Source organism: Giraffa tippelskirchi, chromosome 5 (genome assembly GCF_054371585.1).
Source record: "Giraffa tippelskirchi isolate mGirTip1 chromosome 5, T2T-mGirTip1v1.2.pri, whole genome shotgun sequence".
Taxonomy (NCBI): Eukaryota; Metazoa; Chordata; class Mammalia; order Artiodactyla; family Giraffidae; genus Giraffa; species Giraffa tippelskirchi.
Genome location: NC_137279.1, coordinates 19529962 through 19549450, shown reverse-complemented (window position 1 = coordinate 19549450; position 19489 = coordinate 19529962). Strand labels below are relative to the sequence as shown.

The 19489-nt window shown below is 39.4% G+C and overlaps 1 protein-coding gene across 9 annotated transcripts in view; it reads left to right on the top strand.

Moving 5' to 3' along the window:
* Positions 1–19489, top strand: part of SOAT1 (sterol O-acyltransferase 1) — a 64914-nt gene that overhangs the window by 39995 nt on the left and 5430 nt on the right. For 8 of the 9 annotated variants that reach the window (XM_081485904.1, XM_081485900.1, XM_081485906.1 and 5 more), the window contains 10 exons: positions 5394–5542; positions 7797–7856; positions 8873–8980; positions 9833–10115; positions 12037–12115; positions 14127–14208; positions 14488–14533; positions 15549–15678; positions 16941–17038; positions 18593–18691. In XM_081485904.1, coding sequence (XP_081342030.1) covers positions 5394–5542; positions 7797–7856; positions 8873–8980; positions 9833–10115; positions 12037–12115; positions 14127–14208; positions 14488–14533; positions 15549–15678; positions 16941–17038; positions 18593–18691 — 1134 coding nt within the window. Of the gene's footprint in view, positions 1–3; positions 190–5393; positions 5543–7796; positions 7857–8872; positions 8981–9832; positions 10116–12036; positions 12116–14126; positions 14209–14487; positions 14534–15548; positions 15679–16940; positions 17039–18592; positions 18692–19489 lie in introns of those variants that run through there. The other variant, XM_081485907.1, reaches the window with a different exon arrangement.

Here is a 19489-nt window from a genome sequence, read left to right as displayed (position 1 = left end):
AGTAGAAGTTTTGGAGTATGAGGGAAAAAGGAAGGTGAACAAGAATGGTCTGATTGCCAAGGAGGGTGAGGATAAGGAGATTGTTGTATGCTTTGGAAATTGCAAGTTTTTTGGCATGTGTGGCAACAGCTGATCTGTGGGCGAGACGTGACTAAGGCACAAGAGTTCCTGCCTTGAGAAGCTGACTGAGTATGTTTAAGTTGAGTTGTGTAGATTAAGACCTGATTTCAGCAGCTTTTACTGATATCTTTGTAACACACATTATGTTCTCTCCACCGCCCCGCCTCCTAAACCCAGTACTTAATTGAGAAGGGTCCTAATTCCAGGGTGTGATGAATCTAGTGAAAAGAAATAGCTTGATTCCTCATCACCACATCTCAAGATCCCAGGCTTCTTTTTGTAATGCTGAGTAAGATTTCAGTGAACTGACATGAGTAGGGGGTAAAGTGTTAAGACCTTAAATGGTTTAGCCCCTCTCCTGCCACCCTCCCCTTCTTTTCTGACCTCAACTCTTATCACTCTTTTGCTTCAACTATGATGTCCTATTTCCTTGCTATTTCTCAAACATGTCAAGGATGTTCCTGCCTCAGGCCTTTTTACATGTATGCTTTTTTCTTTCTGGCAGTTTTCCCACATATAAATCAACTAACTTGCGCTTTTACCTTCTACAAATCTTCTCAAATATCATCTTAATCTTTGAGGCTTTCCCTGACCTCTCTATGAAAAATAACACTCTCTTTCCCCGAGTCCCTCTTTATTTCTTGCCTTAACACCATCTGGCATACTGTATGTCCTGATTACCCTCATTGGAATTTTAAGTACCGTGAGGACAGGGACTAGGTTTTGTTCATTGTCTTATCTCACCAGTGCTACAAACAAGGCCACAACAGTGCCTAGAACTGTACCTAGCACTTAGTGGAATGAATGAATTCTTTCCTTTCTTCTCTTTCAGTATATTTCTACGTTGGACAACATTTTTGTAGCTGGAAAAAACCCTTGATTTATTAAGCAGTTCAGTTCTTTTAGGTTAGTGCAAAAGCATTAATAGAGTTTAATGAGAAAAGAACCTTTTTTTTTTGAGTGTCACTTTTTTGGGTGTTTTGTTTTTGGTTGGGGAAGCATTATACCTATTGAAAAATTTCAGAATGAAGAGGGCATGTAACTGAAATGAAACAAGCAAAAGAAACTAAGAATACTATTTGAATAACCTTAATGTGAACAAGTAATTTTATAAAACTATTTCTTCCAGGGGACACCAGTTCTCTATGTTTTGTCCTTAAAATTGTAGCAGAAAGGGGGAACACTTTCTAGGGCCCAAGAATGGGCCCTTGTCTAACACTGGGAGATGGATTGTCTGAGAAGACACACGTGCTGACAAAGCAAGAGGCTTTATTGGGAAGGAGCACCCAGGTGGAGAGCAGGAGAGTGAGGGAACCCAGGAGAACTGCCCTGCCACGTGGCTCACAGTCTCAGGTTTTATGGTAGTGGGCTTAGTTTCCAGGTTGTCTCTCAGGGTCCTTCCTGGTGGTATGAGTAACACTCAGCCAAGATGGATTCGAGTGGGTATTCTGGGAGGTTGGTAGGACATATGGACTGGCATCTCCTTTCTTTTTGTGACCTTTCATGAATTCTTCTGGTTGGTGATATTAGATTGGTGCAAAAGTAATTGCGGTTTTGCATTGTTGAACTTTGCCATTTGATATTGGGATACATTCTTAAATGTGGTTGTGTTATACATCATTTTAATGCGCATTTCTCGCTTTTTTTTTAAACTAATGACTTAATAGTTGCTGTGTATTTTATATTTATTTTAGACTGGGAAATGATGTTAGTCAAAAAACAAATTCGAGCGATTTTGTTGCTCGAGTTCAGAATGGGTCATAAAAAGCAGAGACAACTCACAATATCAACAACGCGTTTAGCTCAGGAACTGCTAATGAATGTACAGTGTGGTGGTGATTCAAGAAGTTTTGCAAAGGAGTTGAGAGCCTTGAAGATGAAGATTGCAGTGGCTGGCCATCGGAAGTTGAAAATGACCAATTGAGAGCCGTCATCAAAGCTGATCCTCTTAAAACTACACAAGAAGTTGCCAAAGAATTCAGCGTCACCCTCAGCCATTCTTTGGTCATTCCACATTTGAAGCAAATTGGAGAGATGTGAAAAAGCTCGATAAGTTTTTGCCTCATGAGCTGACCACAAATCAAAAAAATCGTCGTTTTGAAGTTCCATTTCCTCTTATTCTGTGCAGCAGCAACAAACCATTTCTTGATTGGCTTGTGATGTGCGACAAAAAGTGAATTTTATATGACAACCAGCAATGATGGCTCAGTGATTGGACCAGAAGAAGCTTCTAAGCACTTCCCAGAGCCAAACTTGCACCAAAAACAGTCATGGTCACTGTTTGGTGGTCTGCTGCTGGTCTGATCCACTACTAATTTTTCTGAATTCCAGCAAAACCATTGCATCTGAGAAGTATGCTCAGCAGATCAATGAAATGCACCAAAAACAGCAACGTCTCCTGCCAGCATTGGTCAATAGAAAGGGCCTGGTTCTTCTCCGTGGCAACGCCCAACTGCATGTCACACAACCAACACTTCAAAAGTTGAACTAATTGGGCTACAAAGTTTTGTCTCATCCATCATACTCACCTGACCTCTTAACAACCAACTACCACTTATTCACGCATCTGGACAACTTTTTGCAGGGAAAACACTTCTACAACCAGCAGGACACAGAAAATGCTTTCCAAGGGTTCATCGAATCCCGAAGCACAGATTTTTACGCTACAGGAATAAACAAACTTTTCTCATTGGCAAAAATGTGTTAATTGTAATGGTTCCTATTTTGATAATAAAGATGTGATTGAGCCTGGTTATAATGATTTAAAAGTCACGGTTGGAAACCACAGTTACTTTTGCATTAACCTAATAGCTTGTCAGTTCCACGTTCCTTACCAGGATCTCCTATTGTTAAGATAACTCATGCAAGTGACCGCTGTCTTGCCTGGCCCAGGTGGGCAGTTTCAGTCAATATTTCTCCTAGCAAAACCAACCAACATCATTCACATTTCCTGTTTTGTCTGATACTTTCCTCTTTCTCTGTTTTTCATCATCTTGTCTCCTCCACTCACTTTCCAATTAATCTTAAGTCCCACTTACTGGGGTCTTTAAAGCTTTCAAAAGGTTTAACATTCTGTTGAGAAAAGGCATTTCCAGTCATTTCTGCTCTGCTTTCTTTGCTAAATTTTTAGATGTTCTTTGAGTCTTTTCACTAATGGTTATGTTGCTCAGGTGACAGGTAGTCTACTGTGTACCATTCAATGTGTATATCTCATGTTTTCCATTTCCATCAGCTATTATTACTGAGCAAAGTTTGTGTGCCTGATGCACAGTGAGGCCAGATAAACTGAAACGTTAGAGTCTGAAGCAGAAAAAGATTTATTGCAGGGCCATACAAGGAGAACATGTGGCTTGTGTTCAAAAATCCCAAACTTTGTGATGGTTTGTGGTAAGTTTTCATAGGCAGAGTTTGGGGTGAGGGCTACAGATTTATGGCTTCTTTCTGATTGGTTTCCCTGATGGCTCAGCGACTGTAAAGCGACTGTCTGCAATGCAGGAGACCCGAGTTCGATCCGTGGGTGGGGAAGATCCCCTGGAGAAAGAAATGGCAATCCACTCCAGTACTCTTGCCTGGAAAATTCCATGGACAGAGGAGCCTGGTAGGCTACAATCCATGGGATCTCAAAGAGTCAGACATGACTGAGCGACTTCACGTTCTCAGTTTCTCATGGCTTGTGGGTTCTTAGTTCCCTGACCAAGAATGAACAGGAATTGAACCCATGCCCCTTGCAGTGGAAGCAGAGTCTTAACCACTGGACTGCCAGGGAAGTCCCTGCACTGTCCTTCAGTGCTCCTCCCTTGTTTTTGCATTCCATTCCTTCCCTGATTAGCCACTGTTTGAACCTACCCTTTGTAAGGAAGGTCAAGGAGGCTGAATGAAGCCTATTTCCTGCAAACAAGAAACGAGGACACAGAAAGACTTTTGTGCCCTGGAGCCCCATAGGATCCTGCTCAGTTTCACTGTCCTGAGGGCTGGCATTTCAGTGTATTCTCACTGCCCAAGACCTCTCCACCCTCCCCCCCACCCCAAACATTTGAGAACTCTTGGAGGAAGTAGTTTGAAAAGCTTTCACATAGTTCCATTAGATACATTTATATTTTAAGGCTTTGCTTTTAAAGGACTTGGTCAAACAGTTAAGAGTCCAGGACTTTCCTGATGGTCCAGTGGTTAAGAATCCACCCTGCAGTGCAGGGGACGTGGGTTTGATCCCTGGTTGGGGAACTAAGATTCCACATGCCACAGAGCAACTAAGCCAGTGCTCCTCAACTACTGAGCCCGCGTGCCACAACTAGGTAGTCCATGTGCCACAACGAAATATCCTGCACAACACAAGGAAGAAGATCCTGTGTGCTACAGCTGGGATCCTCTGCAGCCAAATAAATAAATATTAAAACCAAATCAAACAAAGCAATCCAGTTAGCAAAAACAGAATCCAGAAAAAAGGCTACTTCAGATATTTTAGGTTCAACCTAATATAATTAGAAGGAAGAGCATTTTTTTTTCTTGGAGAAATTAGTAAGTAATACTTTGTTTTCCTTTGTATAGATGAGTCCTGCCAGTTTAAAAATACCACAGTTTACAATTTGAGCATCCACAGTAGGTGGTCTATTATAATTTGAAGAAATTTTTTGGCCTAATACTTTTCGAAAAGTGTGTATTTGTAAGTTTTGAAGTGTTAAAATGTGTAACAATTCTGTTTTAAATGTATGTGTTATAGAGTAGATAAATATATAGCTGTGGAGGCAGGAATAAATATTGTATAAATGTTGGTATCATACAGTAATGACATGACTTATAAACACTGGGTACTTGGTGCTGAAGGGGTTGCTTGAAAAGCAAGGGGACTTAAAATTGTATAATGGTGACATAATATTGATTTTTTACTTTGTTTTCCATATAAAAATTTGAAGAGAAGAAAATACTGTTATTTTTAGCATTTCTGTCATTTTGGTTTTATATGTCATTCAGAGGAGTTCATTTAGTAGACATAAATCATCATGTTGCTTTTTCAGTAGCAGTTTCTGAAACTACAGGTCAGATGAATATAGAAATCACTTTTCTGTTTTTACGCCAGTGAATTCATTTAACATGGATTTCTTTTCATCAGCTCTGTTTAAGAGCACCCTTTAGGGAAATGGGTTGGAGAACTAAGATCCCACATCCCGTCCCGTATAGCCAAAAAAAAAAAGAACCAATCAGAGAACCCTTTAAAAAATGTTAACAACTCATAAACTAGTTGGTTCTTAATGGTTTTCTTTGTCTTAAAATTCTAGGAATTGAAGCCCTTTTTTATGAAGGAAGTTGGCAGTCACTTTGATGATTTTGTGACCAATCTCATTGAAAAATCCGCATCATTAGACAATGGTGGTTGTGCTCTCACATCCTTTTCTATTTTTGAGGGAGACAACAACTACAGAGCTAAGTAAGTAAAAATAATAGTTTCTTTTAATGCACACATATAGTCTAGTACAGCTCAGTGGGTAAAATGCCTGGGTTCACACCCTGGCATCATTTTTTACTAGCTGTATATTGCTGTTTTAACCTCTTGAAGGGTGGGTTTCTTCATCTTACTATATGGATTATAACAAACACGCATACCTCATTTAAGACTGTGCTGACTCATAAAATAACGTGGCCAATGCTTGTTGAATTCTTTACCTTTAAACGAAACAGTGACCCTATGAGGCAGATACTATAACTGTCTGCATATTACAAATTTGGGAAACTGAAGCACAGTTCAGTTCAGTCGCTCAGTTGTGTCCGACTCTTTGCGACCCCATGAATCACAGCACGCCAGGCCTCCCAGTCCATCACCAACTCCCAGAGTCTACCAAAACCCACGTCCATCGAGTCGGTAATGCCATCCAACCATCTCATCCTCTGTCGTCCCCTTCTCCTCCTGCCCTCAATCCTTCCCAGCTCTAGGGTCTTTTCCAATGAGTCAAACTCTTCGCATGAGGTGGCCAAAATATTGGAGTTTCAGCTTCAACATCAGTCCTTCCAATGAACACCCAGGACTGATCTCCTTTAGGATGGACTGGTTGGATCTCCTTGCAGTCCAAGGGACTCTCAAGAGTCTTCTCCAACACCACAGTTCAAAAGCATCAATTCTTCAGCACTCAGCTTTCTTTATAGTCCAACTCTCACATCCATACATGACCACTGGAAAAACCATAGCCTTGACTAGACAGACCTTTGTTGACAAAGCAATGTCTCTGCTTTTTAATATGCTGTCTAGGTTGGTCATAACTTTCCTTCCAAGGAGTAAGCATCTTTTAATTTCATGGCTGCAATCACCATCTGCAGTGATTTTGGAGCCCCCAAAAATAAAGTCAGCCACTGTTTCCACTGTTTCCCCATCTATTTGCCATGAAGTGATGGGACCAGATGCCATGATCTTAGTCTTCTGAATGTTGAGCTTTAAGCCAACTTTTTCACTCTCCTCTTTCACTTTCATCAAGAGGCTCTGTAGTTCTTCTTCACTATCTGCCATAAGGGTGGTGTCACCTGCATATCTGAGGTTATTGATATTTCTCCCGGCAATCTAGATTCCAGCTTGTGCTTCCTCCAGCCCAGCGTTTCTCATGATGTACTCTGCATATAAGTTAAATAAGTACAAAACAGTTAAATGTCCAAGATAACACAGTGGGAATTTGAACCCAGAGTCTGTCTCCAGCATCAGTGCTCTTCCCTATATCATTATCCTGCCTCCCTATTGTACTCTGTACAGTACTTGTAATAAAGTACAATGCGAGTCGTTACTCTTACTGGTCAGTCATCCAGAGCCATAGAAGGAAGGGAGGGCTGTCAAAGGCCAGTGTGTGCTAATTTGCCATTTTGTGCTTTCCTTGGTTTTATGCCTCTTTGGTCTCTGTCAGTCTGCTGTTCTGGAGAACAGTTTTGATCAGGAGAGTCACCAGAAGTGCTAGCGGTACTACAAGGAACCCTGAAGAAGATGATAGAGATAGATGTTAAAATGGGAGGTTTTAGTAACTGGAGGCACCTTTTTAGATCATGAGGCTGTTGGGGATTGTTGGAAGACCTTAGGGGTTGTTGTGAAAGTCACTCAGTTGTGTCCGACTCTTTGCGACCCCATGGACTATACAGTCCATGGAATTCTCCAGGCCAGAATACTGGAGTGGGTAACCTTTCCCCTCTCCAGGGGATCTTCCCAACCCAGGGATCAAAGCCTGGTCTCCTGCATTGCAGGCAGATTCTTTACCAGCTGAGCCACAAGGGATCATAGATATCAGTGTCGTTTTGGAGGACAGATCAATAATAGTATGTGAACTGAGTAAAGTATCGCTGGAGTCTTGTCCTTAGGAATATTGAGGAGAAGGAAAAGTGGTTGTCAACCTGTCATTCCAGGAATGTATCTCCATAGGGGCTGGCTGGGTATTTCCATGAGGCTTAAGTGCTGCTCTGGTTAGGTTTGCCTAACATCTCTTCCTTGCTAATCAGATGTGTCTGCACCTACCTCATAGCATTGTTCAGAAGGAGCAAATGAGATAACATGCATAAAACCCTAACACAGTACCTGGGTCATAGTGAGAAGGCAGTTAGTTAATATTACAAGCTATAGTTGGTAGTATTTATTCCTTCTCTTTATCCATAGGTTTAAATTTCTTGTAATACTTGAAGTACTCATATTTTGTTTTAATTTTCGGTCTTCCCAGAGATCTTAGAGCACCTCCAGAGCATGGAAAGATTTTTGTTATAAGGCGATCTGTCTTAGAGTAAGTATTTTTAGTTGTTTTGGTTATTTGTTTGAATTTTTAAAAATCAAGCTATTCTGATTGTTAGAATTACTGTGTAATCTATGAATGTTTGTTCTGTGTTCATATAATCCATTAGTTTTGATACTTCTTTTTGTACATTTGCCATCTCTTGCTCCTCCTTTGATTTTTTTGGTTCTGTGTCTGGTTTCAAAGGAGAAGTTGTATGTAAGGGTGGTTATTGATCCTCTGATAAATTCCTTGAAGTTGTACTTCAGAGAATTGGTTACCCAAAGAGCTGGAACAAAACTTTCCCAATTAGGTAAACCACTTTGAGAGAGTATTGCTGCCTTCTTGATACATAAGTTTTTTAATCTCTCTTTGGCTAGGCAGCTTTGAGACTTGATAGTTTTCTCAAATTTACTTTTTTTAGAACCCTAGTTGTATACATTTTTTTCCCTTAATTAATTATTAATATTTATTTTTATTTGGCTGTGCTGGGTCTCCGTTGAGGCACAGGGAATCTTTAGTTGCAGCATACAAAGTCTTAGCTGCAGCATGTGGGATCTAGTTCCCCGAACAGGGATCGAACCCAGGCCCCCTGCATTGGAAGCTTGGAGTCTTAGCCACTGGACCACTAGGGAAGCCTCCTTATTTTGTTTATTTTTAATTGAAGGATAATTACAATAGTGTGTTAATTTCTGCCATGTATCGATATGGATCAGTCATAGCAGTTATGTAGATTTTATGGGGGAAAAATAGGCTATGTAGACCAATTGTGGCAACCTCATTTGTGAACTGAAAATTAAAAGTGCATTTTGAGTAGGTAATGAGCATTTCTTTTGAAATGCTCTGTGAGTAGGTAATTATTATTCATTTCTTTATAAGAATACTGATACTCATTAGTAATATTTCATGATTACTGTTGAGATGTTTTTGGAGCATGGATTAAGCATCTTCTGAACTACTTTGAAGTAAAGTCTTTAATATTTGGTGTTTTAAAATATTGATTAATTTTATTTGAACTGTATTTACAGTGAGCTGTTTGAGGTGGACCACATCAGGACAATATATCACATGTTCATTGCCCTCCTCATTCTCTTCATTCTCAGCACACTGGCAGTAGATTATATTGATGAAGGAAGGTAAGACAGCATACCTGTTTAGTGGATGCATGGGGTATTGAGAGTTTTCCCTGTATTTATATTCTGAAAAAAGATGATTCAGTTAAATTGCTTCAGAAAATCCAGAGCAGCTGGTTCAAGAGTGAGATTCCTCTCTCTTGAAAAGTACAACCAAAAAGAATATTAGAAGTTTTATTACTTTTAATTTTTTAAATGGTCTGTTTTAATAGACCATATTAATTGTTTCTAGGTAATTTTCCTTTAGGAAAATTTGGAGAGAATTTTGTATATCTAACATCAGTTTTTCTACTGTGGAATGTATTATAGGTTGTTTCTAAAAATAGGGTAGCTTATTGGAATTTAATATTTGAAAAATGTGATATTTTAATGTAAAAACCAAGTAACTAAAAACGACACTGATAATCATACATTGAATTATGTGCTTTATTAGTAAATTAAAATTTGAGATAATGATGTAATGTATATTAGGTTTTCAGGTTGTACTGTTTCTTTCTGAAAAACCATCGTTTGTACATAACTGGTTGCTGTTTGAACATTTCAGATATTAACTTGTGCCATAGAATATTTCAGAGTTTAAAATACATTAATGTGAGAATCTACTCTTTGGGAAATTCAGAGTCTTATTTTAGTATTTTAGATATCATATGTTCAAAGACCATATTATCCTATGGCTTTTAGAAAATAAATAAATTGTGAAGTGGAGGCTTAGGAGCACAAATGTTATATCCATGACTTCTGCTTATTAGTGTTGTTTCCTGAAGTTGAGGGTTTGGGGTCTGAAAGTTTTTAATTTTGTGAATCAGTGTGTATTAAAAAATCCACTTCTGTGTTCTTTGTGTTTTTTCTCCCCAGGCTGGTGCTTGAGTTCAATCTCATGTCTTATGCTTTTGGGAAACTTACTGTTGCTGTGTGGACGTGGTTCACCATGTTCATATGTACACTTACAGTTCCTTATTTCCTATTTCAACACTGGGCCAGAGGCTATCACAGGACTTCTCATCCAGTGGTCTATTCTTTCATACACTGCTTCCTTTTTGTGGTCTTCCAGACTGGAGTTCTAGGTTTAGGACCACTTTATGTAGTGTTAGCATATACACTACCACCAGCTTCCCGGTGCATTGTTATACTTGAACAGGTAAGATTTTGAGTGTGCCTAGTGCAATGATTTGCTTAGTTAATAATAATAATTCAGTTACTTTTGTTTATTAGTTGGATAAGTTTTCATATCTGGTTCTTTATGCTCTTAATTATAAAATTAAAGTGTTAACTAGATCATCTTTTAAAATTCGTTCTATCTTCAGTGTTCTCTAATTCTTGATAATTGAAATAAATTGAACTATTCTGGATGAATTCAAATTTAGTTCTTGAACACTTTTTGTAGAAGCCATCTAAATTAGAAAATATTTTTGTCATTAAAAACTCTACTTTTAAACTGTCAGATTGATTGTTTTGTCATATAACCATCTAGAAGATTTATTTTGCTTGTATGCCCTTCAGAATTTTTCTGACTTACATTGGCTATCTGTAATAGCCAACGATGGATTAGTTCAAAATGGGGAAAGGAGTACATCAAGGCTGTATATTGTCACCCTGTTGATTAACTTATATGCAGAGTACATTATGCAAAATGCCGGGCTGGGTGAATCACAAGTTAGAATCCAAATTGCTTGGAAAAATAACAACAACCTCAGATATGCAGATGATACCACTCTAATGGTAGAAAGTGAAGAGGCACTAAAGAGCCTCTTGATGAGGGTGAAAGAGGGGAGTGAAAAAGCTGGCTTAAAACTCAACATTCAAAAACCTGAGTTCAGGGCATCTGGTCCCATCATTTCACGGCAAATAGAAGGGGGAAAAGTGTGGAAGCGGTGACAGATCTTATTTTCTTGAGCTCCAGTATCACTGCGGGTCATGAGTACAGTGGAGAAGGCAATGGCACCCCACTCCAGTACTCTTGCCTGCAAAATCCCATGGACAGAGGAGCCTGGTAGGCTACAGTCCATGGGGTCGCTAAGAGTCGGACACGACTGAGCGACTTCACTTTGACTTTTCCCTTTCATGCACTGGAGAAGGAAATGGCAACCCACTCCAGTATTCTTGCCTGGAGAATCCCAGGGACGGCGGAGCCTGGTGGGCTGCCGTCTATGGGGTCGCACAGAGTCGGACACGACTGAAGTGACTTAGCAGCAGCAATAGCAGCATGAGTACAGCCGTGAAGTTAAAAGATGCTTGCTCCTTGGAAGGAAAGCTATGACAAACCTAGACAGCATATTAGAAAGCAGAGACATCACTGCTGACAAAGGTCCATCGTGTCAAAGCTATGGTTTTTTCACTGGTCATGTTTGGATGTGAGAGTTGGACCATAAAGAAGGCTGAACACCAAAGAATTGATGCTTTGGAACTGTGGTGCTGGAGAAGACGCTTGAGAGTCCCTTGGACTGCAGGGAGATCAAACCAGTCAGTCCTAAAGGAAATCAGTCCTGAATATTCATTGGGAAGGACCGATGCTGAAGCTTCACTACTTTGCCCACCTGATGTGAAGAGCCAACTCACTAGAAAAGGCCCTGATGCTGGGAAAGATTGAGGGTGGGAGAAGAGGGCGCCAGAGGTTGAGATGGTTGTTTGGCATCACCAGTTCAATTGGCAGGAGTTTGAGCACACTTCAGGAGATAGTGAAGGACAGGGAAGCCTGGCGTACTGCAGTCGGTGGAGTCAGACATGACAGCCACTGGACAGCAGTAACAGCAGTGCTCTGCTTGGTTGTCTGTAATGCTGTTTGATGGATAGGACTATTTCAGGAGACTTTCTCTGAACAGGCTTTTAATTTCTTAATTCATAATATACTTGTAATAGAGGTGTTGGATGCAAAATAATTTGAGTAATAACATACCCCTCTTTAGAGTTCTTCACTGTTTTAGTCCATTAAAGTGAGTTTGAGTTGGCATATACAAAATTAATAGCTCTTTATGTGGTTATAATCTTGTGCTGGTCAGTGTTTGCTTATAGGAGACAAGACAATGATAGAAAAGTTATCTTTCCTTCCCTCTCCTTTGCAGATTCGTTTTGTAATGAAGGCCCACTCGTTTGTCAGAGAGAATGTGCCTCGGGTATTCAGTTCAGCCAAGGAGAAATCAAGTATGTAATTCCAGAAGTCAAAGGATTGTTCATGGGGTATTTCAACCTTAGGGTGTTTACTGGGATTGACTGTATATTACATTCTGTAGACATTATGTTTGGTTTTAAATATAAGGATCCAAAAAACAAAAAACCCAACTTGTTAGGAAAGGGAAATATATATAATGGTCTGTATTGATTTGGAAGACTTTCTTGCTATTTCCTGATTGTTTCTGTTTTACCATTATAGCAACCCAAATATAAAAACACTGATTATTAGACTCATGCAGCTTTGCATTATTTATGTAGAATGTTTTTTTTAATTTATTTATTTTAATTGGAGGATAATTACTTTACAATATTGTGGTGGTTTTTGCCATACATCAGCATGTATTGGCCACAGGTATACAAGTGTCCCTTGCATCCTAAACCCCCTCCCACCTCCCTCCTCACCCTGTCCCTCTGGGTTATCCCAGAGCACTGGCTTTGGGTTCCCTGTTTCATGCATCAAACTTGCCCTGGTCATCTGTTTTACATATGGTAATATACTTGTTTCAATGCTATTCTCTCAAATCATGCCACCCTCGCCTTCTCCCACAGAATACAAAAGTCTGTTCTTTGCATCTGTGTCTCTTTTGCTGTCTTGCATATAGGATCATCATTACTGTCTTTCTAAATTCCATATATATGCCTTAATATACAGTATTGGTGTTTCTCTTTCTGACTTACTTCACTCTATATAATAGGCTCCAGGTTCATCCACCTCATTAGAACTGACTCAAGTGCGTTCCAATGGGAAATGAGTAATATCCCATTGTGTATATGTACCACAACCTCCTTATCCATTCGTCTGGCGATGGACATCTAGGTTGCTTCCATGTCCTAGGTATTGTAAACAGTGCTGCAGTGAACATTGGGGTACATGTGTCTCTTTCAATTCTGGTTTCCTCAGTGTGTATGCCCAGTAGTGGGATTGCTGGGTCATCTGGCAGTTCTGTTTCCAGTTTTTTAAGGAATCTACACACTGTTCTCCATAGCGGCTGTACCAGTTTGCATTCCCACCAACAGTGTAAGAGGGTTCCCTTTTCTTCACACCCTCTCCAGCATTTATTGTCTGTAGACTTTTTGATGGTGGCTTTTCTTGCTGCTGTGAGATGATACCTCATTGTAGTTTTGATTTGCATTTCTTTAATAATGAGTAATGTTGAGCATCTTTTCATGTGTTTATTAGCCATCTGTATGTCTTCTTTGGAGAAACCTCTGTTTAGTTCTTTGGCTCACTTTTTGGTTGGGTTGTTTGTTTTTCTGGTATTGAGCAGCATGCGGCTGCTTGTGTATTTTGGAGATTAATTCTTTGTCATTTGTTTTGTTTACTATTATTTGCTCCCATTCTGAAGGCTGCCTTTTCACCTTGCTTATAGGTTCCTTCGTTGTGCAAAAGCTTTTAAGTTTAATTAGGTCCCATTTGTTTATTGTTTCTATTTCCATTACTCTGGGAGGTGGGTCATAGAGGATTTTTCTGTGATTTATGTCAGAGAGTGTTCTGCCTATGTAGCATGTTAATAGATTCATTATGCCCCATGTGCTTCCTCCTTCCAAATCAAGGAGTCACAGGAATAACTTAACTTAGAAGGATTAAAAGTGAAGTCACTTAGTTGTGTCCGACTCTTTGCGGCCCCATGGACTATAGCCTACCAGTCTCCTCCGTCCGTGGAATTTTGCAGGCAAGAGTACTGGAGTGGGTTGCCATTTCCTTCTCCAGGGGATCTTCCTGAGCCAGGGATTGAACACAGGTCTCCCACATTGCAGGCAGATGCTTTAGCGTCTGAGCCACCAGGGAAGCCCACAGAGGGATTGGTGATATTCAGTTAATTTAGGGATAAGAAGTCATCATTTTGACAGAAAGAGAGGAAACATCATGAGCTAAGGAGAGGTAGCTTTTTGACTTCCCTATTCTGTGTGTATTTTCCCCTTTCAGTTTTGCTGAAAGAAAATGAAGAGCCTCCAGTCTAACGTAGTTTCCTTTTTCCAGGCACTGTTCCAGTACCCACAGTCAACCAGTACTTGTATTTCTTGTTTGCTCCTACCCTCATCTACCGTGACAACTACCCCAGGTAATGGCACTAGGAAGCAGAAGTGGGATAGCACCAGAATGTGCCAGGAGTGAGGCGGGCCAGTTCCTGTAGGAGTACAGAGCAGGACTGCTGCTGGCATGGGAAATCCCAAATGGTGATTCTAGCAATCTGATTTGACTGCAGTAATTCTTAACAGAATTATACACGTATTTCCTACATCAAAAATGATGTCCTGTGTGGGGAAAAGACTGTGAGGATCTTTTTTAAAGTTCAGTTATTTACTTTATTGAGGAAGTTGTTTTGTTTCTTCCTTTTTAGGACTCCCACTGTAAGATGGAGTTATGTGACTATGCAGTTTGCACAGGTAAATTTTTTTGAAGTGCCTGAGTTTGTTGGTTGGTGGGAGATGGGGATTTGAATACAATAATAACTTAATATATTTAAAGTTTCGGTAAATTCATGTCTACCGGGAGCTCTGAAACTCTTACTGCAGTCTTTTATATATATATATGTGTGTGTGTGTATATATGTATTTTAATATTGTGGCAAAATCATATAGTGTACAACATACTGTTTTAACCATGTTTAACTGTACAGTTCAGTGGCACCAAGTACATTGATGTTATTGTGCAACTCTCACCATCATCCATCTCTCGAAATTTTTCATCTTCCTAAATTGAAACTCTGTCCCCATTAAACACTAACTCCTCATCCCCCCTCCTTACCCCAGCCCCTAGCATTTACCAGTGTTCTTTCTGACTCTATGAATTTGACTATTCTAGATATCTTGTGTAACTGGAAACTCTTCCCAGTACAGTAAATGGTATTTGCTTTGCCAGCATATCAAAAGTAATTTTGTATAATAAAACTGTTTATTGTAATTAAAGTAATTCTATGTGGTTACTTCAGTTTGCATCTACACTAATTTCCCCTCCCTTTCTGTTTTTTATTTTATTATTGGATATATATATGTGTAGATGTGGTCTGACACTCTCCCAACCCCTTATCTGTATCATAAATCCCAGAAGAACAAATTTTAAAATCTTGTGTCAAATACCCATTTATGAAATAGGCTTTTTTGTTATGGGTTTCATGTAACAGGAAAAGCAGATTTCAAAGTCTGATCTTTTAAAAATGCCATTTCGTAAAGGCTTGAGAATGGGTATGATAGATATTAGCCTCGAGTACTGTCTCTGAAGGATTAAAGTTCAGCAATCTTATACACTCATGTAAAATGGGGTGGGTGTGTGGGTGTGGGTGTGTGTGTATGTGTAAACAGTTTATGGATCACATACGTATCTTCTTTTGAAGGAAAAAAATCACTTTTTATCTTTCCTGATCAAGCCACCATTATTGTAATTATCTTTGTTGTGTTCCAGGTTTTTGGTTGCTTTTTTTATGTGTACTACATCTTTGAAAGGCTCTGCACCCCCTTGTTTCGGAATATCAAACAGGAGCCCTTTAGTGCTCGTGTTCTGATCTTATGTATATTTAACTCCATCTTGCCAGGTAATGTGGGTACTGGTTAATGTGGCCATTCATGAAGTTGCAAGGAAAACAGAAAGCTATTGCATGTGAGCACCTTTGATTGACCTGCTTTTCACTATAAACTCATCTACACATCTATACCCATCTTTGATCTCTTTCCATATATCCCACAAATAAAGCATACTTCCTATCTCTAGCTATTCTTTCCGTTTGTTGTCTCACTTTCACTCAAGTTTTGCTTTCTCTGACTGTAGTGAAGGCACATAGTCCATATTTATGCTTTATCTTCTCATTCACTATTCAGTCACTGTACTCCTGCTCCTGATTGGACCAGGCCGTTGAAATGGCCTTTATTAAAATCACTGATCTCCTCCAGTAGTTGGTTTAGCCCTTAATCTGTTTGATCTCCATGAAGCATTGAATGCTGTTGACCACATGTTAAAGTCTCTCTTGCCCCTCTTATTCTCCTGTCTTTCTGGCCAGGCTGTACGTAGCAGTGAACAGCTTACAGTTTCCTTTACTTACTTTTTCTCTTTTCTGTACCCATTAAATGTTATTGTTTCCTGTCGTCATGTTCTCTTTTCCTTTCTCTCTACCCCAGACATTTTCTTGTACCACTCCCTGATTGCCCTTCAAGATTTACTCTAATAAATCTATCTGTCCTTCTGATAGAATACATGTTACTTACGTATATCTTCCTCACTAGGGTGCAAATTCTGTAAGCTCAAGGATTGTATGTTATAGCCAGGTCAGCCAGTCCTAGTCTCTCCTACATAGGCTTATACATAGTCTAGTAATGTTTTTGAAAGGGATGGCCATGTGAATGGATATTTTAAAATATTGTGTAGTGTATATAAAGTGCTGATGAACTTTGTTTATAGTGGAGATGACATTTAGTATTTGGTATTAAAAAATAAACAGGCATTTGCCTGGTAGAGAGGTATTAGAAAGTTGCTTCCAGGTTGTAGCATGGATTGAAAGGCATGGAGTATTTTAGAATGACAGAAGTCTACTTCCAAGTTAAGCCATGCATTTAGGCATTTCCATTAAAAACAAACTGGATCATTTTCATCTATAAAACCCACTTGGAAGAAAGTCATTTCTTTATTGGGTTGAAATAATTAGCTTTCAAAAAACACCATATCATTTCTGGAATGGATAAGCTGGAATAATAACTTTAATTTTACAAAATAATTTAGCTAAGCAAGTGACAACATGTAAATTAACTTACTAGTATATGAGCTATTTGGAAAGACTCTTAATATTGTTCATCTTATTTTTAGGTGTGCTGATACTGTTTCTTATTTTTTTTGCCTTTTTGCACTGCTGGCTCAATGCCTTTGCTGAGATGTTACGCTTTGGTGACCGGATGTTTTATAAGGTAACATGTACTTGGACTCATTCTCCTTTTCACGTTTTGTGTCCTCATTGTTAAGTATTTGAATGTTGTTGGCTACTAGTTTTTTAACATAAATGTAGTGAAGTCACTTTTCCCCACAGATTTTACCAATATTAAGTCAGAAATTTTGTTACTGATAAAAGTGGCATTCTGCTGCTGTTGCTAAGTCGCTTCAGTCGTGTCCGACTCTGTACGACCCCATAGACGGCAGCCCACCAGGCTCTGCCGTCCCTGGGATTCTCCAGGCAAGAATACTGGAGTGGGTTGCCATTTCCTTCTCCAGTGCATGAAAGTGGAAAGTGAAAAATGAAAGTGAAGTCGCTCAGTCGTGTCCGACTCTTAGTGACCCCATGGACTGTAGCCTACCAGGCTCCTCCGTCCATGGGATTTTCCAGGCAAGAGTACTGGAGTGAGGTGCCATTGCCTTCTCCAAAAGTGGCATAGTCTTGTCTTTTCTGCTACCTCTAACATCTGCTCCCTTAGATCCACGTTTGGTTTCTACAGGATCCCATACTGGTGATTATAGTGGGAAAGCATGTGTCCAGAGGGCATTCTGAGACTTTGCTGACTTTTTATTCATTTGAAATTGGCTGTCTGGTGCTGTAGGAGTGATCTCAGCAAATTATTCTATGTCAGATTGTTCAGCAGTTCATGAAGGAAGTAAAGTTTCCCTCCTTTGTTTTGAAAGGCTTTAATTCTGCTTCACATAGTATTCTTTTGCTTCCAAAGTTGGTATTAAGTTGTAGGCTGGAGGCAGATTGGTTCATAGTGTTCTGTCCTAAGTTGCTTCAGTCGTGTCTGACTCTTTTGACTCCATGGACTGTAGCCTGCCAGGCTTCTCTGTCCACGAAATTCTCCAGGCAAGATTACCTGAGTGGGTTGCCATTTCCTCCCCCAGTGGTGTTCTATAATCCTACCCAAAGCCCTCTAGAGTTTTGTTTGTTGATGTTTTGGCAACACTCTAAGCCTACCCTACTCCTCTCTCAAAAAAGCAGTGAGTGTGGTGTAAATTTTAGATGTCTTCTTCCATTGGTTTGATCTTAGAGTAGGGAACAAGATATGTCTAAAGGACCACTAGGACTTGGAGGTGGCTACCATCTCACTTGTACAATTTACATTTTGCTATTTATGATACCAGCAAACCGATCTTGAGGGTTGTCACACTATCTAAGTCTGTGTGACCTTCAAATTCTCTCATTGTGTTTTAGCAAGGTAAGTGATTGTTATTTAGATGAACATTAGATTACTTAGATTACTTATTTATCTTGAATGATTATGGTGTATATCTTCCATCATAACTTGTTTGATGAGACATAGTGAACCTGGGAACTTAATCATGCATTGAATTAGGGTTAATGTCACATTGAACGCTAATAACCAAAATGCCTTTGAAGATTTTTCTGCATCAGTGTGTGTACTAACAATTTATCATAACACTCTCTGGATGTCTCATTATGTGCGTATATTCTCTGGGAGTATTCAGGAGGTTTTGCTTTGGTTTTGTTTATGTTTTTACACCTTTGCTTTTTTCCTCAGGATTGGTGGAACTCTACATCGTACTCTAACTATTACAGGACCTGGAATGTGGTGGTTCATGACTGGCTATATTACTATGCTTACAAGGACTTTCTCTGGGTGAGCAGCAAGAAACAGAGATTCTTTTCCAGAAAGTATTAGTATTGTACAGCTGGAAGAAATTATACTTAGTTGTCTTCAATTTTCTTGTGAGCCCTTAAGGTCTCAGAAGTCTTTTGCTTTGAGTAGTACTGCTTAGAGGACCAGTGTGTACAGTTACTAGGAGTAAGACCATGTCTTTGCTCTGGATTTCATGGCTACAATGTAAGAATGCATGGAGGCATTTGGAGAAGCTGAAATGATCCACCAGTAATGGTTGATTTTTTTTTTAAGGAGTCCCATTGCCAACAGATAATCTCCAATCTCCCCCTAATTTTCTCCATTTGTTTTTTGTTTTTGTTCCTTTTGTTAGAAGTGGAGAAACCACCCATGGTCGAATTTACAACTCTCCAGTATAGATTATTAATGTATGTCTTCCAGACATTCTTTACAACAGAATTTATTTAGACTGACTTAAATGTAGTCAGTTAACACTGGTATCTCTGATTAACACTGATGTCTGGATTGTAGGTTTGAATTGTTAAGTAAGGGCACTACTTGGCTAAATGACAGTGTGTTGTGCTACAAATGACACTGTATTTGTATGTTCCTTCACTTGTAAGGTAGTTTGACTTATGGATGAGGCAAGTCCCTTGTTTCTAAATCTTAGTTTTGTTACCTGTAAAAATGGTACCTGCCCAGTCTACCGTACAGTGTTAATCTAGATTTGATGTGTCCATTTATAAATGAAAACTATGTTTTGTCAACCATAGTGAGTTACAGATAGAAGTTATTAATGTTTTTGAATATATGCTCAAT